Consider the following 24347-nt stretch of genomic DNA (forward strand, 5'->3'; position numbering starts at 1 on the left):
TATTGCTAATTTTTCAGTTCTGGGATACAAGTGTAAGAATTTTGAGTGATGTTTCTTATATTTATGTTAGAGTTGTGAAAAGTGAAACAACCTAACCTGCCTGTTCCTACTTTACTGTATGTGCTGCATTATAGCATTAACTTTGCAGTGAGGGCAGCAGTTTTAAGGAAGAGGTACAGATAACATGGTTTCCCTTTTCCATTTTTTCCCCCCTTTCTGGTAAGTTTAGTATAAAAATCACCTTTTCCCCTAGATTGATTGATTGATTGATTTTTTTTTTTCCTCTCTCCCTGAGAAGAAGGGGTGAAAAGTTCTTTAGCTTCTGAGTTTTGTCAGCTGATTTTGTTTGCTTATAGGGAATCTATATTACTATTCCCTCCCGTCAGAAAGGTAGTATTTTTAATAATCCTTCATTTATTACTTTTGTCAGAATAAATTGCTAAAAATTTTTTAACTAATTTATGAATAAATTGTAATTCCTTTTTACTTTTGTACGTGAAATAAATTTTCCCTTTGAAGGCAATATCCTATTGTTACATCTCTCATTATTTACTAATATCATAGGATGTTTGGATCTGGCAGAGAACATAACTTTACACGTCCTAATGAGAAGGGAGAGTATGAAGTGGCAGAGGGAATTGGATCCACAGTGTTTCGAGCTATTCTGGTGAGTGCTTATTTCTTGTGTCTTGACTTAATCATAGAACTCCCTTTTGGTAGGTATTTGTATTAGAAGCAGAGTTCTATTTGGATATCTCTATGCAGGATATTGTTTTTTATTTTATTTATTTATTTATTAAGATTTTATTTATTTATTGGACAGACAGAGATCACAAGTAGGCAGAGAGGCAGGCAGAGAGAGAGGTGGAGGCAGGCTCCCCGCCGAGCAGAGAGCCCGATGCGGGGCTTGATCCCAGGACCCTGGGATCATGACCTGAGCTGAAGGCAGAGGCTTAACCCACTGAGCCACCCAGGTGCCCTGGGAATATTGTTTTTTTTAAAAATACCATTTTATTCATTTTTATTTTAGTACATAAAGATAATATGATACAAATGCAGGTCGGAGGATGTGACATCTCTTAAGTATAAACAGGTGGTTCTTTCAAAGGGTTTAGTGGTAATCCATCTGGAGTCATGTTATTACTCCCTCTCTAATTCTCTTAAATACAATAAGTTCATCATTTTTGCTATCTTAGATAAATGTGATTACTTGAATTCTAATATTTTATTGCCTATAACTGGCAATGTGGACAGTTAACATATAAAAGTCACCTAAAATGTAATAGTGTTTTTGTTTTAAACCTTTTTTTTTTGAGGTTTTAACCTTTTATTTTGAGGAATATTTGAATTATTATTACAGAGTTCCTACTTGTAATTTCAAATCATTGATAAAGCTTTGATTTATAGTCTGTTGACTAAGAAAATGGGCAGGGAGGATCATGGGGTAAAAGACAGGAATGGAAGTTGATCTTGATTAGGTTGTTGTTAATACTTGGGCAAGTACCAAAAGACATCTTGCTTGCACTAGTATAGCAACTTTATTGTGTTATTGTGGCTCTGAACCTCAAGAAGCTTAAGGCAGATCTTAATTTGGGTGGAGGGGAGGTGCTTTAGCTAGCCCTACTTCATTTAACTCCCGATGGAGTTGCTGAGTAAAAAAAAAATACTTATGACTCAGCTGTAATTTAGGGGCTAGCCCTTAACAATTTTTAAAGCAGATCTTGGAAGTAAGTACTATTTATTGTTCATATATTGGGACACACCATAAAATAGTATTTGGAAGAAGAATATGTAATTGTGCATTCTGTTTATATATATTAATACCTGGAATATGACTCTGAAGTTCTTTACTAAGAACCACAAATTTTGCTCAATTCTGTAAGTAATATTTAAGATACCTTAAAATACATCATTTAACTTTATTATTTTTTTAAAAAGTTTTAAAATTTGATGGTAGTTATATAGAAAAATAACTTGTAGAGTGGAAAATACATATGAATTGGCATGCTATGATAGAGAGAAGCAGCATATCAGTATCAGGAGACCTGGCTTTCCTGTGCTAATAAATAATTATTTGACTAGGTGAGTCAGCGAACCCATTTGGGCCAATGTTTTCTTATTGGTAAAATGAAAAAGTGGTTAGGTGAACAGAGGTCCCATCTAACTTTAAAATTCCACAGTTCAGAAATCTCAGAGCTCCACTGTTTTTGAAAATGCTAGCAGCTTCAAGGTTACTACTTACTTCAGCTAGTAAGGTTTTGGCCACCTTATGCTGTAGATGTTCTATGCATTCTTTACATTTTTTTTCTTTTCTTTTTTTTAAGGATTACTACAAAACAGGAATAATTCGTTGTCCTGATGGCATATCTATTCCTGAACTGAGAGAAGCATGCGACTACCTTTGTATTTCTTTTGAATATAGTACTATTAAATGTAGAGATCTCAGTAAGTATGATGCTTTGTGTGTGAGTGGTTTGTAGAGTTACAATATATTGGAATGAAAACCCTGAAAGAGTGCTGTTCATGTGGACATCAGATATTTGTTTAATTGGATTATAAAGCACTGTGATACTATAAGGATGCTTTATGGAAGTCTACAGAGATTTTTATAACCAATTGTGCAATTTTCCAAAACTTCAAAAAAAATTTTTATATATGTATGTTTGTATGTATATATGTATATTTATTTTTGATACACTCTTCTAGATTTCCTCCTTGACCCCATCTCTGTCATTTGTTGCCAGTATTTATTTATTTATTTTTATTTATTATTTTTTTTAAATTTTTTTTTTTTTTAAAGATTTTATTTATTTACTTGAGAGAGAGACAGTGAGAGAGAGCATGAATGAGGAGAAGGTCAGAGAGAGAAGCAGACTCCCCATGGAGCTGGGAGTCCGATGCGGGACTCGATCCCGGGACTCCAGGATCATGATCTGAGCCGAAGGCAGTCGTCCAACCAACTGAGCCACCCAGGCGTCCCTGTTGCCAGTATTTATCTCCCAGCTTGGGAGCCCTGGCTTTGGTCAAGTATGGTATTTGGCTTCACTCCTGAGATCACATCAACCAAAAATTTATAATTTTTTGTACCTTCCAAGTAAGATAATATTCTAAGCCACTGTGGAAGATAACTCTCAAAGAGAATATTTGTCATTAAAGATCTTAGATTAAATACCTAACCCTCATTTATCTAAAGGGTTGAGTGACTTTGTCTTAAGAACATCAACAACCTCAGAGCTTCAGAATCTAGAACTTTGGAAATCCCAAGTTTTTGATCAGTGTTTTCCCTTTACCACCACCCCATACTCCTCCCTCTACCATTTGCCATACCTCCTGAGTAGAAGAAGAAAGGTGATTATACAGAGAAAAGTCAGAATAAGAGAATTTTCAGATGTTGACTTAGATGCTGAGTGATTGGAGAAGTTCAGAAGGAGAGGTCATTGTGTGCTAGACGGATTGGGAATGAGTTCAGAGGAGGCAGGTAGTAAAGAATAAATTGGAATGATTAGAAAGAATAGTGTAAGGAAGTAGTTTAACCGCTGAGATTTTTGGACTAAAGATGCAAATAACATATTTTGGAAAGAACCTAGTTGGGACAGAGACTTTATATCAGGACCAATAGGAGATGAGAATAAATAGATGGGCCACATTGTAGAAGGTCTTTGATCCAAACTCATGTTTTTAAAACTCATGTTTTATCCTATGTATGGTGGGAAGTCATTTCAAAAGCTTCCTATATGTGGTTATAGCCTTATATGGACTTAGGTTATTTTTACTTCATGAACCTAAACTCACCAGTAGCTTGCCATACCTTCTCAAAGATTGGTGTGTTAGAAACTGTGAATGTGAAATGTTAAATAATATTTTAGAAGATTTTATTTATTTGAGAGAGAGAGCACAAGCAGGAGGAGTGGCAAAGGGAGAGGGAGAAGCAGGCTTCCTGCTGAGCAGGGAGCCTGATATAGGGCTCTATCCCAGGACTCTGGGATCATGACCCAAGTTGAAGCAGTCACTTAACCGCTGAGCCACCCACGTGCCCTGTGAATGGGAAATTTCATTTCATATTTTAAGGCACCTAGTGTATACTTAAAGATAGGTGTTTTCTTCATGCTTCTTTAAGAGCTATCTCATTGAAATTGTGTGGTCTTACTAAGTCCTCCCCTAAGATACCACTTTATTATTGCCAAACATTCTTTAAAGTCTTCATAAAAATATCAGTAGGTAGGATAAAGTGGCTGGTCCACCTCTGAGTCCATTTCTCTATAAATGATATTTAAAAGTTTAAAGTCAAATAGGTAGAGCATACATAAGTAAATTCGAACAAAAATTTGTTTTTTCACATCTTAAAAAATGTTTTTACTAAACCATGAGCATTAATTATTCTAATTTAGATCCTTGAGATCGAGTTTTGTGTTCTTTTTTAATTCATAGAGCCATTTTAATTTCAATTCTTAAAATTAGATATTAAATTTGGGGGACTATCAGATAAAAAATATGATGTGGATTTGGTTTTATAATCCTTTGGACATAGACTCTGTTAAAGGTAAAAGTCTTTATTTAAAATACGTATAATAATGTTTTTTCTAGACTTTGGCTTTTAAATAATTATAACTATTTCCATAATACTTGTAATACATATTTTTAAAAATAGAATTCTCATAGACTTTATTAAAATAAAACTATGTAGAATTTGAAGAGATAAAAATGTCCTTGTAAAAATATAATAGGATACTGTAGGTGTAGACTTGAGTCCAAAACTGAATTGTTTCCTGTTCATATGTGCCTTTACTGAATACTAGAATGGCACATTACACTAAGATGTCTGTTTGTGTCTTAAAATTATACAAAGGACTATCTATACCTTTTCAACTTTGTGTCTATAGTGCTTGCCCATCACATAGTAAGGACTCAATAAACATTTGCTGAATAAATAAATTATTTTATCCCCCATGCATTTTTTTAGGATCCCATTCTAATTGTTGTCATCTTCTCTGTATCATTAGTCTTTTCCTCTGTATAGAGTAATCCTTAGCCTCAGACTCAAATCTAACTTATGTCTATTGTAGATATTAAAGAAAATTATTTAAAATATTTTAAGGTTTTCTTTGGAATTCTTTGAAGTTAGTTTTAGAAAAATTAACATTTTTACTGTCTCCAACTGCTGTCTTTCCGTTCACTAAGTTTTCTTTTATGTCTTTAATTTCTTCTGATCTTGTTTATTTTTTGATATTTTGTATTTTTTTTGTTGTATGTAGAGTATATTTAAATTTTCTAACTGCTAACATAAGAAAATTATTGAATTTTATATATTTGTATGAGCTATCTAACAGAACTCTATTTCTAATCGTTTTTCAGTTGGTTCTCACATATGCTTGGTGGATAATTGGCTCTGTTGTAACTAATACTTTATATATATATATTTTGTGTCTTAGTGCATTGGCTAGAATATTTTGAACAGTGTTTAAAAATTTAGTGGTAATGCTCATATCCCTGTCTTTGAAGGCATTTTCTTTAGATGTCACTGTTAAGTCACTCCTTTCTTCTTGACTCTTTCTTACTTTAGCTCCTTGACATCCTTCTTTTAGGCCTTCTATCTTTCTCTCACTTGCTCCCTGATCCTTGATCTCTTGAATGAACTCATTCCCGAGTGTTCTGTGTTAAGCTCCCTTCTCTCTCACAGAACCTATACACTTATTCTAAGTGATGCCATTCATCGTTATGGCTTCAAACACTCCATACACTGTGGATTTCCAATACTTTATTTCTAATACTTTTTTTTTTAAGATTTTTAAATTTATTTGACAGAGAGAGACACAGTGAGAGAGGGAACACAAGCAGGGGAAGTGGGAGAGGGAGAAGCAGGCTTCCTGCTGAGCAGGGAGCCCCGATGTGGGGCCCAATCCCAAGACTTTGGGATTATGACCTAAGCCAAAGGCAGCCGCTTAACGGCTGAGCCCCTCAGGTGCCCCACTTTATCTCTAATTCTTAAGTATCACTATGTGTTTCTAGTTTACCATTTAACTTATAATCCTTCCGCCTCTTACTCAGGCTTTTTGTGAGTTCCATGAATATAGTAAATATAATGATGAACAAGACAGACCTTGTCCCTGCCTTTATGGAGTTTACAGTCTAGTGGGGAAGTAATGAACAGTAATGAAAAGTAATGACAAGCTGTGAACAATAGCTTGACAGGTAATGAAAAGCTGTGAAAAATGTGGTGAAGAAATGAGATGCTATGAGAAGTATATGGTAAAGGGGCTGTGGAAAGTCATTATCTAAGTGACATTAAAGCTGAGGCCTAAAGGAATGGCAAGTGGATAAGATGCTGACTGTACCAGGCAGCAGAAAAGGTATTTGCAGAGGTTGTCAGGTTGGGAGGAATATGACATGCTTAAGGAACTGAAAGAAGATGGAAGTATGGCTAGAGTGGAGGGATGGAGTGTGAGTTGTAAGAAGTAAGTCCAGAGAAGTAGGGAGAAAACAAAATTTATTAACTGAATAAATATCTGATGACTGTTAATTCTCTACCAGTCTGTTCTAAGTTTTGGGGATGCGGCATGAACAAACTAGGCAAAGCTTCCTGTTCTAATGGCACTTATTATACTCTTTGGGGGAAGACAGACAAACCAGGTGAACAAGTAACATATGGTATGTTAGTGATCACTGCTGTGGAGCGGGGGAAAGTAAGGAAGGGACATAGAGCAGCCAGAGAAGCCTTAACTGGAGAGGAAAGCTTAATTTCAAGCAGAAAGTAACAATGAATGCAAGGGTTGAGGCAGCTTGCCTGGCATGTTTGAGATCAGCAAAGAGAGTGAAGTAAGTTAGAGTGTCCAAAGTAGGAGATAAGGTTAGGAGGGGACCTAGGTCATGGAGGACCTTTACCTTTTGGCTTTTACTCTGAGTGATGTGGGAAGCCATTGCACCGTTTTGAACAGAGTAGTAATATGATCTTCGAGGTTGTACCATTTCATGGGAGCAGAATTCAGTATAGATTTGTACAGTGCTATGGTCCTGATATGACTGGTTTAAAAAAATTACTCTTGACTATTGTGTTGGAAATGGATTGCAAGGGGGAATTAAGGTAAAAGTAAGTGGATATTTAGGAAGCTGTTGCCATAATTCAAGTAGGAGATAGTGATGGGTTAAATCAGGGTGGGAGCAGTAGGAGTTGTTAAATTCTGGACATACTGGATAGCAGAGTTGTAAGGATTAGCTTGTTGATTGAGTTATGAGATGGGGAAGAGAGAAGAAGAAATGTGGAGTTGCCATGAAGTGAGATGTAGGAAACTTCATGGGGAGTGAAAATTTAGAAGCTTGATTTGGGACATGTTAAATTTGAAATACTCACTAGACGTCCAAGTGGAGATGGTTAGGGGGGCATTGGGTATATATGTTTAAAGTTCAAGAGAGAAATATGGGCCAGACTAAATTTATGTGCAGGATATACTCACACCCTCCTCCTCCCCACCGGATTTACATACAATATATATCTATATGTAGTGTTTAAAGAAAATATTTTTTAAAGGACTCTACACACTGGTCTGTAATCTCCTTTTCATGTAACAGGTCTTTATGGACCAAGTTAAGGATTTAGGACTTTTGTTTTTGGTTAGTATTGGCCATGAAAGACTTAAACTAGAGGAGATGCATAATTTGGCTGCTGGAGGGAGGATGAATTACACAGGAGCAAAAGTAAATGTTGGGGGAATATAATTAGGTTTTATAGTAGTTGGGGTAAGAGTTAAGGATGACTTGGACTTGGTGGGGGCATTGGGGATAGAGTGTATTCTGGTGATGTATTGCTATGTAACCATTCCAAACTTAGCATAAAGTATAATTTTTATTCTGTGGGTCAAGAACTCAGACAGGGTACAGCAGAGGTGGTTTGTGTCTGCTTCACAATATGTGAGGTCTCATCTCATGAATAATTGAAGGGCTGAGGTGACGCAGAAGGCTACAGGCTTCTTCACTCACAAGTCTGATGCTTGCAGTGAAAAGACTCAAATGCTGGGTTCAGCGAGGACTGTCAGAGAACCTGCATGTGACCTCTTCATGCATCTTGGGCTTCTCCAAGTCTGGGTTCAGCAGGGAAGTACTTGGAGCGTGAGCATTACGAGGACCAAAACAAAACTGCAAATCATGCACCATCACCTCTGCCATGCTCCCTTGGTTACAGGCAAGTCAGTGTGACCAGCCTAGGTTAAAGGGGAGGAGAATTAGATTCCACTTCCAGGGAGATATCAAGGTTCCATTGCAGAAAAGTATGTGGAATAAGAGATTCTGTAGTTATCTTTGGTTAGCATCTTCCAGAAAAGGAAATGACACAGTTCAAGATGCATTTAAGAGGTAGACTTGATAGGGCTTGAGGAATGGTTAATTAAGAGATGCAAGCGGAATCAATGATTCATTTATTTATTCTACAAGTATTTAAGTTCCTGCTATATGCCTGGCACTCTTCTGAGATGAATCTGAGAAATGAATGGATGGCAGGGGCGATTACGGATTTGGAAAACACTGCAGGGAGAAGCAGATAGGATTGAATTGACTTTTAAATATATTAAGGTTGAGGTGCCTGGGAAGTAGCATCTCAATGGAGATTTCCAGAAGGTAGTTGAATATAATACATCTAGAATATAGAAGACAAGAATTAGTGGAATGTTTTTTGTGTGTTTTTTTGCTTCTGCTCTTTTACTCATCAATCATCAACAAAATAAAACAAAACCAAGATATTTTTGTGGGTTTCATTTCAGGTGCCCTAATGCATGAGTTATCAAATGATGGTGCTCGTAGACAATTTGAATTTTATCTGGAAGAAATGATCCTGCCTCTCATGGTAGCTAGTGCCCAGAGTGGGGAAAGAGAATGCCACATAGTAGTCCTTACAGACGATGATGTGGTTGATTGGGATGAAGAGTATCCACCACAGATGGGAGAAGAGTATTCACAAAGTAAGTACTGTGGCATGTTTTCTCTCTCTTGAATCATCACAGATTCTGTCTTTATCTTTTAGAATACTGATCAAAGGACAGTTTTTGTAAAGAAAGTACTTTGAACTCTTACCTACACCAGGAGTCAGCAAACTATGGCCTGTGGGTCAAAATCCAGCCTATTGCCTGTTTTTAGAGATAAACTTTTATGTATTGTCTGTGGCTGCTTTTGCGCTACAATGGCAGAGTTGAGTAGTTGCAAGAGACCGCATGGCTCGCAAACTCCAAAGTATTTACTCTCTGGCCCCTTACAGAAAAAGTATCCCCACCCCTGTCATGCACAGAAATGGTTTGCTCTTTGTTGAGTATCTGAATCTTGATGGATTTTTTTTTCTTTGCATTTGAAAAGCCTTTTAGGGAAGTAGATCCTGCAGTAAATAGATTATAAAAAATCAGCTGGGTTTTTAGATGAATTGTTATTTGTATATACAATGAGAAGCTTCAGTGCATTAATTTCTAGGGTGACTTTAGTTCTAAGATGATCCCTTTTTAGTATCCTACCTGTTCCTACAGGATATAGTGACCCTTCAGAAAGCTTTGTGGAACTATAGTTAGGTATTTCTGACCAAAATATCTTCTCTTGAGCAACAGTGCCTTTTTCCTTACTACACTTTCACACCTTTCCTGATTAGAGCCTTTTGATTTTTTGGTTGTCAGAAAATTTATATTATTTTTCTTGATGAACCCAGTGTAGTATTTTTGAGCTGTTTTATAGATTTGAGAAGACACAGTTAAAAGAATGATTTGAGGAACTAGGTAAAATAGCCCAGCATCTTGTTCTATACTCCAGTCTGTGTTGACTTGGTAAAGATCAGGGTTTCAGTAAAAAATACAGAAATACAGCAAGTTCACAGAATGCTTTAATTTCTCACTTTTTCATTTTACTTATCCTTGTCTAAAATCAAAACAAAGCAGATGCTGAGGGGTTTTCTTTTTGAGTTCTAAAGATTTCAGAAGATTATTTTAACATAAGTTACGGTAGCACTTTTCAGAATTTACATCAAGATGTTTACTTTGCACAATATACTTAATGAGTGTTGTGATTCTTCTCTGGACAGTTGTCGTAACAGACATTTTTGTTGTATTTCTTCATTCCTAGCTTCTTTGCTGACAGTAGTTTTCTGTAATAATATGTGGAATAAAAAGTTGAACAAAACACAGGAAAAATGGAAGGCTAACAAAATGTAAAAGAAATATTCTACATTATTTTCCACTAAAAAAGAATAATGAACAAACCAAAATAAATTGTAGTTTTCAAAAAATTTGCCTCCAGGAGAGTAGAGCCAGCTATGGAACACAGAAATAACATTATAGTGACAGAGGAATTATGGTAGAACTGGCTTTTCCATTTCAATTGTTGTACTTTCCATGCCTGTTGTGTTCTTTGGTTTGTTTTCTTGTTTTTCATCTTAAGCTTTGAAGCTTAAAAAGGACTGAAAATATTTTTACTTCATTTGTCTAAATATATTTCATTTCATGCCAAGATGTTTCAAACTAAAGAAGATTCATTTGAGGAGACACAGCCTCTTCAGCCTGATTTTCCTGCCTGTGACATTGACACCATCCATTCCGAGATGTCAGCAAAACTTTATCTTAAAATACCAGTAATCTTAAGGCTGTAAATCACAAATTTACCCCATGAGTAGCATCTGTATACGTATTTTCCTTTTATTGGCTCTTAAACCAGCATGTTTGGTTTGTGAGTGTGTTTTTCTTTTTTTGAAAAAACCTTTGCAGTTCACCTTTTAAGGGAGATAACTCCACCTGAAAGAGAGAAGGCGAGGAAGGTCCATCAGTCTAACTCCCTGAAGTTCCCAGCACATTTGGAAGACTCAACATGTTGTCAGTGGAATGTCCTTTGCAAAGCCAGTTTGCTCTAAACAGACTAACCGAGGCAGAACATGCTCGAATCTGCCATTTTTAACATCAGTATTAAATGGGGGCTGTTCGCCTGAATTGAAAACAGTTTGTGGGGAGGGTCTTTGCCTTTTGGGGGAATTATTAATAGTTGCTCAATCCATGAAATATAAGATGTATCCATTTTGTCCCCTCTGACAAGGCAGTTTTTTCCCTTCCAGACGAGGCCTTGTAGGCATCACAGCAAAGTCCTCTATTTTGCCTGCTTGATAATGATGTGATATTGCCATCTTCTTTTGGTTCTCTTATTTGAAGAAAGTGGGGCAGAGCCTATTGCAATAAGTTTGTATATGATATATCTTTCAGAAGGAGATTTGTCTTCCTATGGATTGGGTTACCTGATTATTAAAGCTTTTTTCGTTTCAACTTAAGTAGACATTTGCTTATACATTAACTGTACTGAATTATCCTGTCATGTTGGCTAGTCATCCTTTCGCATCACTGCATCCATTATTTGGGCTTTTAGGGTTGTCAGGCCCCTTTGATGATCATGATGATTTTAAGTTCTTCTCCAAGTACTTTGGTTTTAATAAAATATTTTTGTCTTTTTTGTTTCCAGTTATTTATAGCACAAAATTATATAGATTTTTCAAGTACATTGAAAACAGAGATGTGGCCAAATCAGTTTTGAAGGAGCGGGGTCTTAAGAAGATTAGATTGGGAATAGAAGGTAAGACATTTCCATTATCTTTCTATTAATTTTTTTAAAAAGGTTAAAAATCAAATCGCATTTAGAATATAGTTTGAGAAGTACATACTTCATGAAAACTCAGATGACTGAATGAATGCTCACTCACGCAGTAGTCCTGTACATAACAAAAATTAACTTCCTTTATCTGAAAAGATAGAAAGCCAATAGAAATTATTATTTATTCCATAAGATTCCCTAACAATAGGGAGAAGTGAGTTTGTCTTTTCTGCTATAAGTCATCACCTGATGCCTTTTCTGCCTAAACCCACGTAGTGTGTTTGGGTACACGTGCATACATAAGATTGGCAGGGATCTTTGCCCATTAGTGATCATTGGTGTTCCTCAAAGCCCAATAGAACTAAAAACTACTCTCTGAAAATGCATGTAAAAGCACATTAGTAGTTTACAGGTTCTTAAGGTAGAATATACTTACTTTCAAAATAAATACAGATTTCAAACTTAATTTCGTCTTGTTAAATGCATTAATTTTTAGATTGCTTTTACTTTGTGATTTACATGGATTTTTCCAGATGCTGTGTCAGATACTTCTTTTATTTTAAAGTGCCCTTACTAAGAACAAAGTATCCCCCTTGGCATAATGTGGCATAGTGTAAAGACAAAAGGTTCTGGAACCACATTACCTGCATTCATATCCTATGACTGAGTAACTCTATGAACTTCGCCAGGGCACGTAACTTCTCTGTGCTTCCCTTTCCTCATCTAAAATGGGAGCATTAGTAAGTACTTTATAGGGTTATGATGATGACAGATTGAATACATGAAAAACACTTAAAACAGGGGCGCCTGAGTGGCTCAGTGGGTTAAGCCTGTCTTTGGCTCAGGTCATGATCCCAGGTCTTGGAATGGAGCCCTGCATTGGGCTCCCTGCTCAGCGGGGAGTCTGCTTCTCCCTCTCCCACTCCCCCTGCTTGTCTCTCTCTCTACAAAATAAATCAATAAAGTCTTCAAAAAAAATTTTAAAAAACCCACTTAAAACAGGGCCTGGCACATAGAGATTTATCAGTATATGTTTGTGATGCTGATATGGAAGATAATGGGGTTGATCAATGACTAGCTCAGCTGCTGGAGATCTCAGTAATGGGCTGATGAGACACAGGAGAAAGAATGACCAGAAATAGGATCTTGGCAGGAAGGGGAGAAGACTTTAGGTTTAAAAACATAGTTGTTGTTTTTTTTTTAAATGTCGGAGCATTGTTGACACATTGCTTCACCAGTGTGTGTTGTCTTCTGTTGTTTTGTAAATAGTGGGATTTAGCTGTTTGATTTCAGAGCTTGAGAGAAGGCGCCTGGAGTCTCCTGCAAATTAGGAGAATGAGAAAGGCCTCTCTCAGGTTGAGATATTTGAGCTGAAGCTTGATGACAAGTAGGTTGGAACCAGGTTGTAAAAAAGCCTTACGGATTATGCTAAGGACTTTGGACTTGCCCTCAAAGCATGAGGAAACCATTGGTAGTTTTTAAGGGAGGATGTAATATGATTGATTACATTTGTATGGGAGTAGTGATTCTGTGTGGAGGGCAAACTGGATTATGATGAGGTGGGAATTTTATAAACTAATAGCCTAACAGGAATCAAGGACAAGGTAATAGAACCTGAGACCTTTCTGAACTCCAGTGCTGTCCTTCAGATGGTAATTGACTGGAATTGTGAGACAAAGACATTCTACAGAGGGTCTTTAAAACGTTTTTTAGTCCTGCTTGCCCCTGAGCTCCCTTACCTGAGCCACGTATATACAGGTCTTTCTAGTTTTTTGATTCTAAGGCAGGCTGTAGCCCATGAGCCAAATCTAACCCATTGCCTGATTTCCTCCCCTGCCCGTTGCCTGTTTTTTTGTAAATAAACTTCTACTGGAACTAGACATGCTCATTCATTTACATATTTCTGTGGCTGATTTCACTTTACAATGGCATAGTTGAGTAGTTGCAAGAGAAGCTGAAAATGACCCTGAAATATTTATTATCTGGTCCTTTACAGAAAATGTTTGCCAATCCCTGGCCTAAATTAGCAATTCTTGCTAGTAGGAGGGAGGAAAGGGACTTAACAATATTTTCTAAGGAGTATGTGTTTTTGGAAAAATTGCCGTACTGGTAACTGACTGAAACTTTTCCCAAACTAGAATTGTCTTCAGTAATTGTCAGTTTTCAGTAATTATCCAAGAGGAGGAAGGTATAATTAACCAGGGGAAGCATCTTTGGATGAGCTGGATGCCAAGCTGGATGAACTGCTTGGTTTTTGGGGAGTAGTGTTAAAATAATGGGTTTGCTGACCTAGGTGCAGAAGTATACCTAGAACCAGTGAAGATGAAGAACTATACATCGCTTGCTATCTTCTTAAAGGGGGAAAAAAAAAACCCGAAAAAGAAAAAACCCATGGCAATACAAAGATGAGATTTAGGCTTACAGAAATTAGAAGGCTAATGTGGCAATAAATTGCAGGCCTTGAGGCTAGATAATCCTGTGAAAGGAAGGGCTCAGTGATACTAAGGATACACAGATAGAGCCCAAGATGCACAGACTACATACCATTGTCTTCAGGACCTATCCCCTCCATGTTTTTACTTCAAAAATCTTTTTCTGGTGGTTGATGTATTGAGTGGCTGAGAGGATGATGGAAGCTTGTGTGAATTGCAGCAGTAGGATTTCTGTGTTTGGCTGTTGAACTGATGACTGAGGAGATGGAATATTGGTTTCCTTTCTTTGTTTTAATTTGTTTGTTCGGGAACTACCGCCAAAAAGCCCTCTTCAGGCTAACTTGGGTGAGAAGTGTGTGGGACTGTGTGTACATGCTTGGGTATGTATGTATCCTCAGGTTTCAAAACTTCTCTCCTCCAGGTTATCCTACCTACAAAGAAAAAGTAAAGAAAAGGCCTGGGGGCCGCCCAGAAGTGATTTACAACTATGTCCAAAGACCCTTTATTCGAATGTCTTGGGAGAAGGAAGAAGGAAAGAGTCGGCATGTAGACTTTCAGTGCGTAAAGAGTAAATCGATCACCAATCTCGCAGCCGCTGCCGCAGACATTCCGCAGGACCAGCTAGTAGTCATGCACCCGACTCCGCAAGTGGATGAGCTGGATATTCTCCCTATTCATCCCCCTTCTGGCAACAATGACCTCGATCCTGATGCGCAGAATCCAATGCTGTGAGGCTGATGTTCCTTGAAACCATAGCATGCTACTCTTCACGGTGACGCTGCACTCTCCACATTCTGCACTGCAGGGCCGCTCTCTTCATCGTGAGATGCACATGACGGTGTTTAGGATATTGCAGTGTAGGCTTTTTTAAAGACCAAAGGTAGCTGAATGGTTTTTTAAATGAGTACAACTCTAGCATCCTGAGGTTCCAGTTATATAAATGTATTTGTTTACCAGTAGGTTTGTGAAATTGGTTCTTTGTATGGGGGACAGTCCTTTTTCACACATCTAGATATTTTCAGAAGTGGTGAAAATTGGCAGCTGGGGTATTTTCAGTTTAGATTGATATTCATCACACCCCAGATAAAATGTAGAATATTCTATAGTTGCACTTTATAAATGGTGGTTAAATGGAACTGTTCAAGCCATTTTTATAGTTGTGATGCACAATATAACTGAAATAAGTGCTTCTATCAAAGTATTCCTTCAGTAAAATGTGTATAGTTGCTGCCCATGATGGGCGAAAAAGGAGTATTTATCATTGGGCTTATCTGAATGATTTGGAGGTGATCCAATGCCCATTATCTTATTTCTCGCCAGTGCCGTTTTTGCCCTTTTAGAGTGAGTCACATGCAGGAAGTGTGAACATCAGAGATGGTTTATTATCCAGTCTGCCTTACCCTTAATCTGTTCAGATATTTATTTACTAATTTTTTTTTCTTAAGAGTTATGGGATAGGAAAATGAAGTGTTTGCTCTTCATTTACTAAATGATTGTAAACTCGAGTTTTTCATCAAAATAAAATTCCATTGTTTTAATGTTTCTGATCAACTTCATACCCACCTTGACCAGATTCTTAGTCTCATAATTAGCAGATTTCCTGTCTTTTTGGTATTAATATAACTAGAAACCACCTAGTAGCTCCTGGAACTCCCACTTTGGTTTGTGTCTGATGAAGCACTTAGATCCGCCCCCCCCCCGCCCCGCCCCGCCCCCACAATCCACAGTAATGTTTGACTGAAAAAAGAAAGGGTGAAACAACTTTACTAGGTTACAGGATAACCTTAAGTTTCAGAACCAATTTCTGACACTGGTTCAGTGTTTTGTCCATTATACTGTACTGTTCTTCTTGGCAAACTATTTGTGCAAATGCTTTTTTACAAAAAATACTCTGTAGCCCAACTCAAGAAGAAAGTGGTAGTACTTAGGTGCTTTGGGTCACACACTTAATGTGTGAACCACACTACTGGGAGCGGAGAGGAGCTGTAGGAAAGAAGTCCATATGTTACACCTAATCTTGAATTTGTAATTTCATAGAATTTGAAATATGTGTTTAAGCAGTAACATCACTATGTTCACGTAAAGTTGCAATAATTTGGAGATTAACGATTTTTAATAGCGCAGCTAGCTACTAACAGGGAAATTATGTAAGTCCTGGAACGGTTATCGAAGGCCAGAAAGGCACTGTAAATGTTATTGGCATGGATTGTCCTGAAACAGCCATGGTAGAAAACGGATCCAGCCCTGCAGCACATAGGATTTTAACAGTATTTATAGAACAAGGGAAACATTTATTAAAAATATTTAACTGTCTAATACATTATACTTTAACCCATATTTATAGGAAAGGATTCTTACAAGGAAGAATAAACGGCTTTATGATACAATTAGTATAAGAAATATCCACATGGGGGACTTCTTTGTAGTGTAAAAACACCATACATCTGAAATGACCATTTGCATATAAAAGCTACCAATGATGCTTCTGTGCACGATGATTAAAAAAGTCAACACAAACAGAATCCAAAATATACAATTAATGCAAGCTATCCACAGCTAGCCCAATAATCAATGATGAGGAAACACTGGAGCAGGCTTAGTTCCACTTTGTCTGAAGTTACACTAGTAAGATTGACTTGTATCAATGGCTCTGAGATGGCTTTTATGAGGACAGTACATAAAAGCTGTTCTCTTTTTATCCAGTAAGCTTCACAGACTGTAAAACTCCACCAGTAATGCACTTTGATACTGTAGCTGTTGCCAAAGCAACATGTAGTGTTTACAGTGGCCACGGCAAGTCACTAAAGTCAACAGGACCACCCAGCCCAGCATCTGCTTCCAAGAGACTCATTATGACAGCCATTGCTGCTTCATCATTACTGGGACTACTTGAGCCTTGGTCGTTTTCTATCATGTCTATGCCTATGTGAGGGTTCTCACCTGGAGGAGGAGATAAAGACCGGTCAGTCGTAATACCAAAGCATGTTTAACTTTAGTAAGCAGTTCCTAAGCACACTTTTAATGAGAACGTTGTACTTAATAGGAAGGTGGGAATGGCGATAGAGACTGCTTTTGAGGCTGCATTGCCAATAATATATTTTCTTAACTTTAGTGTGATTCAGAGAGAAGAACCAACTTTCTACAAAGAACTTAAAATGCAATAAAGATTAAAAGCATTTGAGTTGACCTCATTTTAATATTCTGACATAATCAGTTACAAAGAGGAAGATAGAAAAGGAAAGAAACAGGAAGGTAGGGATTGGCGGGGGGGGGGGGGGGGGGGGGGGGATCCAGAAAGACAAATAGAGAAAAAGATGGGTGAGAAGGGTGAAGCAAACTCTTTACCACTTTTAATACCCACTGAAATACTTCTTGAGCATCCTTCCAGACTTTATTTCTGAACTGTCATCAGACTCCCAGTGAAGAGTTGATGGGCCACATGCGGGAAAAGCTGTATGGATCTAGGCCGCGGGAGTCTCCTTTTGAGTTCCAGGGATAAACCTGGAGCCTCCCCTCCCCCAGAACTCAACCATTAAACTCAACTTTGAAGTAAAGATTTAAACCGATTTTAAACCTTTAAACTTAGTTTTTATCAAATTTATCTAGAACTAGTTTATTCTAAAACTGACTTTATGCCAGATGTGCAAATTCATTGTACTGGAAAAGAGTAATAATACTACTTACCAAGAATAGAGGAACTATCAGAATATGGATAGCCCGGGTTTTCCTGACCCTGCCCTGGTAGTAGGCCACTGGAAGGAATGTCTGGGGTCCCTCCATTTAAAATCTACAAGCAAAAGTGAAGTTTTCGTATCAGCAACAGTTTCAATCAGTACTGTACTCAACATCATCAAGAAAATGAAGCATGTTGAAAAGAGAAAGGCAGGGGAAGTGTTCAGTTTCCTATTGGATGATTTCAAACAAGAAACTGTTTGGAATGGTCACGGTAAGAAAAATCTCTTCCCAAGGTATTTTCTCTGTATAATTCAGCCCACACAGGCAATTTATATTTTTTAGAGATTTTATTTATTTGAAAGAGAATGAGAGAGACAGAACATGAGAGGGGGAAGGGCAGAGGGAGGAGACTCCCTGCTGAGCAGAGAAGCCCCATGCCTGGACTCCAGAATTATGACCTGCGCAGTTGCTTAACCAACTGAGCCTCCCAACAAACAGGTACTTTAAAAGGCTGAATGAAATCCCTAGAGTAGTCCATCACCTTGATCACCTTATTCATATGATTAAGGTCAAGGACGACCTTGGTGAGCGGATTTGAGTTCAGAAGAGGTCGTGATTTCAGGTCTTGCCAGTAGATGGCAGTACAAATTTATTTCCACAGTCTAGCTTTTTGGTAGAGAAACCCTTAAGAATTGAGAATTCCAAAGAAGCTTTCCTTATATATATCAATATTTACTATAGTTGAAGTTAAAACTAATTTTTAAAATCTAGTAGATCTATTCAATGTTAACATGAATAGCATTTTAATGAAACATACTTCTCTAAAACAGCAAAAAAAACCCTTTTTTTTTTTTTAAACAAATGTCTGCCTTAGTAGAATTTAACAGAATTCTCATTTTCTTCAGTACGTTTAGATGTTTGTTGAAGTATAGGAAGGAAGGAAGTATAGAAAGGTATGTAGCTGGGAAAGGGAGGTCTTTTTTTTTTTTTAAGACTTTATTTATTTATTTGACAGACAGAGTTTACAAGTAGGCAGAAGGGCAGACAGAGAGAGAGGAAGGGAAGCAGGCTCGCTGCCGAGCAGAGAGCCCGATGCGGGGCTCGATCCCAGGACCCGGGGACCATGACCTGAGCCAAAGGCAGAGGCTTTTAACCCACTGAGCCACCCAGGCGCCCGGGAGGTCCTTTTTAATAGCCTTTTCAAACAACTTTGGTATTCTTTGATATTACATCAAAAGTCAACAAGTGAAAGTTTCTTAAAGATTAGGTGCAATGTGGAATCTGAAACCGTATTAATGAAATTCTTGTACTCTATTATATACAAATCCATTGGTATACCTTTGTATGATTTTGAAGTCTTTTGTATTGGTCATTTGGAAAACATTTGCTAAGTTAGGCAAAACTAAATGTTGACACATTTCATTATACCTCAAAACATCTCCATTGTTAAAAGGTTTTCCTGATTATGAGGTAATAAGTTCTGGGAAGCTGCTGAGTTCAAAGCAGCAGATACAAGTTTTCCAAAAATTCTCATTTTTGCTTGAAAGCTAAACTTTTCTCTCGGGCAGCAAATACTGTCAGTTGTCTTCCTTAAACTCACCAGTTCATTCATTTTCAAGAAAATGTATGCTAAATACCCAATCTGAACAACCACAGCCTGCAATAGTAAAAACGATGTCCTTTGACAAAAGCAGTTCATTTAGCTCCTAACTTAGCCACGCAAGTGCTTTTCTCCTTGAGATGACCGTTGTACTCCAGGAAGCAGCACAAGTGCTCTAACAAATACTTCCCATTTTGTAGCAGCGTTAAAAGATTTACGCAAGGATTTTATAAACCATTTCTACTGCTTATTAAGGATACCCTTAAATGAAACTGGCTCGAAATTTTTTTCTTATTGTGAGTATATGGTGGTGAAGAATACGCTGACTCCTAGCACAGGTTCATGCCACTGCCATGATCTTTGGAAAAGCACCACCGGTTTTATCCAGCGCTGCTTTCTGCACTATCAGTTCATGAATCAACACAGTGAGGAAAAAAAAGTTTTAGATTATCAAAGTAATTTTGACCTTGCAGATCCCTGGAAGGATCTTGCCTCCCTCAATACCAGGGAACTGCTGCTTTAACTGAACTTGCCGTAGTGCCCCCGGATGTCCAGACTCCTGGAACCTAGGTGGTTCATCTAGAGCCTCACTTTTTTGCTTGACCCTGAATGAAATAATAGGCAAGCTAAATGGCTCATTTTGGGGCCTGCCCCATTTAAAAGTGATTGGAAAGGGCTAGAAGCATGGGGCCAACTTTACTCTCATGGCATTGGTGCAATGCTGCTGTCATTTCTCACTCCCATCTTGTTTAGGCTGCTCTTATAAGTCCTGTTGCTGAGGTCAGAATGTATTTCTTTTCTCAGACCCGTTTTTATAAGCCCAAAGAAAAAAATTTTCCCATAAGTGCCTCAAAAATACTTGGGGCTTTGTGATGTAGAGTATAGTATTAGATCTCTAAAGTTGTTGGTGTTGAAAGAATCAAAAGTCAAGACATCTGACTAAGTTTGGGGCTACGCTTGTTAAATGATTAGCCCAGCATTTAATATTTGGGAGCTTATATTTTCTCACCTATGAAGTTGTGAGGCTAAGATGAGAAAATGTACACAGAAGTTCCCTCAGTAATATTTAAGCACTATACTGGAGTGATAAGCTTTCAAAACAGTAGTGGGATTCTTGGTAATACCAGGAAGTCAAGTGCCTAAAAGTTGAACTGAGAGGCAGAGAAAGGGAGACCACCCCAAGGAGATAGTGGATCCAATATGGAGGAAGGACCTAGGGATGTAACCGGAGAACAAGCCCAAGAGAAAAACCTGTGAACAGGGATTGGGGATATACCAAACCTAGGCTTTATCTGTTGGTGCTATCTTTTGAGTCATTACTGAAAGCCAAGCACTTTCTCATATATTGCCTCATACCGGGACTTAATATTCAAAGACGCTGAGCATCCTAACCTACAGGGGCCCTGTTATAAAACAAAACTAGGGCTAAACAATTATACAGGGTCACCCGGCTAGCACATGGAAAGGCCAGGCTTCAAGCCCAGGTCTATCTTGCACTGATCAATCTTACCCATTAATTTATTGACCTTGAAACTTTGGTGGGGGCTGGAATCAAAGCTTATTCTCAAATATAAATTTTTACAGAAGATTCATATATAAAATAGAGCCACCTTGGTAGAAGCAAGAGTCCTGACCTTACCCACTCTACTCACCAACCACCCTTGCCCCATCCTACCTGCAGCACCATAGCTCCTGGTAACCTAGCCTCACAGGAATGCAGTTCTGAAAAGCCATAGCCTGCTTTTGATATAAATTTGTGTTCTAGGAGTCCTATGTACATTACAAGATTCTTTCTCTCTGTATGTTTTGGGAGGCAGGGGAAGGAAGACTATGTCCAAAGATTCTGGATCATCCTAACCTGTATTAACATCAGGCACTGCAGACTGATGATTTATAATTAACATGGCCCTACACTTATAAATTCTCTGGCAAATACGAAAACAGATGAGTGGTTTCTAAGCTTATTGATGGTATAACCTTCCAGTCAACTCTTCATGAGAGCTGGCAACTGATACATTACTTGTACCCAGTGCTGTCCTATCACGGGAACCCGGCCAGCAGACCCCCCATGTATTCTGCAGCTGCGAAGGCATGGCTTGCCTTCCAAAACACCGTTAAGTGCTCCTGCTAGTATTTCTGGTTCCCGTGCCTGCCCTAGAGATTAATGATGTTTTCTCCCTTGAAAATTCCTGGCAGAGAACTACATAGTTTTTTTCTGTGAGTTACTCACTAATCTTTCCTTCATGGGAGCTCTTCAATTGTTCCCTCAATGCAATGGTCTCCCCATTCCTTAGAACATTCTTTCTGCCTTCCCCTATTCACATGGAATAAGTCCACTAAGGATATCAGCAAGCTTCTCTAGCTCCACCTGCATGCTTTATACCCAAACTCACACAGATGCATTGCCTAAAAGAGGATCCAGCTTTTTTCAGCAACCACAATGGTAACGACGTACTCCCACTACCAGCATCTCAGAAATTGGACAAGAGGCTCTCCAGGTTAAGAAGGACCTTAGTCTAAGAGTCATCAACCTTACCTTCTTGCCTCCTGGAGAAGAGGCATCAGGGGGAGGTGTACTTGTGATATTTAATGGGCTGGAGCCACAACTGGAAGGTGATGACCCTCTTATTCTGTCAGAGAAGAGAAGAATTAGTTATATTGTCTTTCCTTTTCTTCTGTAGGGTGTGAGGGGTAGGGGCTAAGAAGAAGAATGAGCAACTAGAATAGAGATTGGCAAACTTTTGCTGTAAAGAGCCAAATAGTAACGACCTAGGCTCTGTAGGCCACATGATCTTGATCCGAACTACTCAACTCTGCCACTGTAGCTTGAAAGCAGCCACAGACAATATGGAAACGAATGGGTGTAACTGTGTTCCAATAAAATCATGTTTACGATAACAGGTGAGACGCCCTATTTATCCCACAGGCACCTGAGCTAGAATGCAATCCCTGGAGTCTAGCATCTCACTGACAAAGTCCTTGGTTTAGGCTTTGGATTTCAGGTTGCTGAGTTTCAACTAAGTGGTCAGTTTCATTTCTCATAGATTACAGATCTCACAGTCAGAGGGGACTTTAGAAGTTCAACCTCTATCTTTGATACCATGAACTAGAAACCACAGCAAGCGATTTATCCTCTTCCCTACAGACACTTTCTAGCTAGTGAATACTCTTAGGAAATGGAAGGTGCTAGGGTGGCTCAGCTACACCTAGAAAGTAGCCCTGCTTTCTAGTAGTAGTAGCAGTAGTAGTAATAGGGCAGCTGTCTCAACCACCTTCAAAAGCAACAGGTGATTAAAAAAAGATGGGTCCAGACCCTCTCAGCTGTAGGTTTCTCAGTATAGGAGATTAACAGAGACAAAGTCTTAGAACTGTACACCCACACACATGCTCATCAGGCTGAAGGAACTGAGGAAGGCACGGCCTGGTGGTGAAGCTGGAGTATGGTGGCAGCTGTGTGACCACCAGGCCCTTAGCTTCTACAGGGATGAATGCCGCTTCTGGGTCCCAGGCATCCCGCTCTCAACTGTTCAGCAGTCCTCTGGCTGTTGGCCTGTGCTGCCTGGTTCTGTAGACTGGGGAATGAATAAGCTTTCTCTCTCCTGGATCATAAGCTCCTCAAAGGCAGAATACAACTAGAAGCCATGCACACTCAGCACACACAAATGGTTACTAATCGCTTACTCAACAATTGCTGAATCTCTCCCATCTTCTTTACTTAGGTCTTTGAAACCACTATTTTCCTGGGTTCCCCATCTTGGGATTGCCTTTTCATTGTTACTTCATCTTCTAGTCCTTAAATTATGGATTTTTCTTTGGGACAGTATCATCACTGAGGGATGGGCCCTTCTTCCTGGGTTATTAAGCACGTTCCCCTTCATTTGCTATTCCAATCCAACTTCCATAATACTTATTAGCACATTTTGGACAGCTGCTCAGCATCCTGCAATGAATGGGGTCTTAAAATTTTTTTTCCTATCTAAGCCTCTTATAATTTCTTTTCCCCTATCTAAACTCCACAGTATTATTTATGAGGATTCTTAGCAATCTCCCCTCCTTGCTTCAGCTCACGCACTCTCCCTTTTTTCTATTATCATAAAGAAAATAGATTTCTCAAAGACCTAAGACCCTTGAGGTCAAGGACTGTTTTACACTGTTCTTGGATGGTTTCAAGCAAGGCAGAGTATGTATATAGTGGCCAGTAAGAATCTGATTATCACTGCACAGTGCCCTGACATCTTCCTGAAGATGGGGTCACATCCACCATTCCCACAGGGTTGGAACCGAACTGTCCGGCCCACTGGGATAAGAACACCTCTGGCCAACTAGAAAACAAGACCAGCTTTCAGTTCTCCTGGAGAATCAATCCAGTGGCGGCAGGGAATAATTTTTCCCTTTTCTTATTTTGTTCCATTAAGTGTGCATTCCTAAGGACCTGGTTACTACCCTCTCCATTCTCCAAATTCAGATGAATGTATAACTGCTTCCCTCTTAATCGCCACTCTTAAGGACTCAGATTTAATTAAACATTTTTGAGCACTCACCATATGTCAGTTTCTGTTCTAGCAATGTTCCTGAGACCTCTCAAACTCCTAAAGCAATCCTTGGGAGATAGTTATTACCTGCCTTTTGTGGCTTGGCTTAACAGAGACCAGGAAGTTAAGTGAATCTCCAGCACAGCCAAGTAGAGGCCCAGAGCTCAAACCCAAGTAAACAACTTTCCCTCTTTTTCATATGGAAAAGCAGCCCTCCATCTCTACTGTTAAAGCTAGGCAGATTTTGACTAGAAGGAGCTAATGTTTTGTTAAGGCCCAGATCTCTGATCGTCGCTACTCCGGTAGTCCTGTGTCGCTAGTGTCCAACCCTCCTCGTTAATCCCTTGAGTCAATACAAAGTCATTAGAAAACTGAGCCTCCCAAAGATTTTTCCCTTTGACTCTGGCCTGTTTGGGTTTCATGCTTTCTTTAAGGCAAGATTTCTCAACCTCCACACGACTGACATTTTGGACTAGAAAGTTCTTTGTTGGGGGCCAGAGAGATGGGAAGGAGGCTGCC

At 38.6% G+C, this 24347-nt stretch overlaps 2 protein-coding genes across 12 annotated transcripts in view; one reads left to right on the top strand and one right to left on the bottom strand.

Moving 5' to 3' along the window:
• BTBD10 (BTB domain containing 10) overlaps positions 1-15577 on the top strand; it is a 72482-nt gene extending 56905 nt beyond the window's left edge. For all 3 annotated transcript variants that reach the window (XM_059408039.1, XM_059408040.1, XM_059408035.1), the window contains 5 exons: positions 565-667; positions 2325-2445; positions 8748-8945; positions 11461-11571; positions 14443-15577. In XM_059408039.1, the coding sequence (XP_059264022.1) occupies positions 565-667; positions 2325-2445; positions 8748-8945; positions 11461-11571; positions 14443-14753 (844 nt within the window). In that variant the 3' untranslated portion in view covers positions 14754-15577. The remainder of the gene's footprint in view (positions 1-564; positions 668-2324; positions 2446-8747; positions 8946-11460; positions 11572-14442) is intronic.
• A 98-nt stretch (positions 15578-15675) lies between these two features.
• The window catches only part of BMAL1 (basic helix-loop-helix ARNT like 1), a 99975-nt gene continuing 91303 nt past the window's right edge, over positions 15676-24347 (bottom strand). For all 9 annotated transcript variants that reach the window (XM_059408009.1, XM_059408003.1, XM_059408007.1 and 6 more), the window contains 3 exons: positions 21833-21926; positions 17706-17808; positions 15676-16961 (listed from right to left, as the gene is read on the bottom strand). In XM_059408009.1, coding sequence (XP_059263992.1) covers positions 16801-16961; positions 17706-17808; positions 21833-21926 — 358 coding nt within the window. In that variant the 3' untranslated portion in view covers positions 15676-16800. The remainder of the gene's footprint in view (positions 16962-17705; positions 17809-21832; positions 21927-24347) is intronic.

This window comes from Mustela nigripes, chromosome 1, assembly GCF_022355385.1.
Source record: "Mustela nigripes isolate SB6536 chromosome 1, MUSNIG.SB6536, whole genome shotgun sequence".
Lineage (NCBI taxonomy): Eukaryota > Metazoa > Chordata > Mammalia > Carnivora > Mustelidae > Mustela > Mustela nigripes.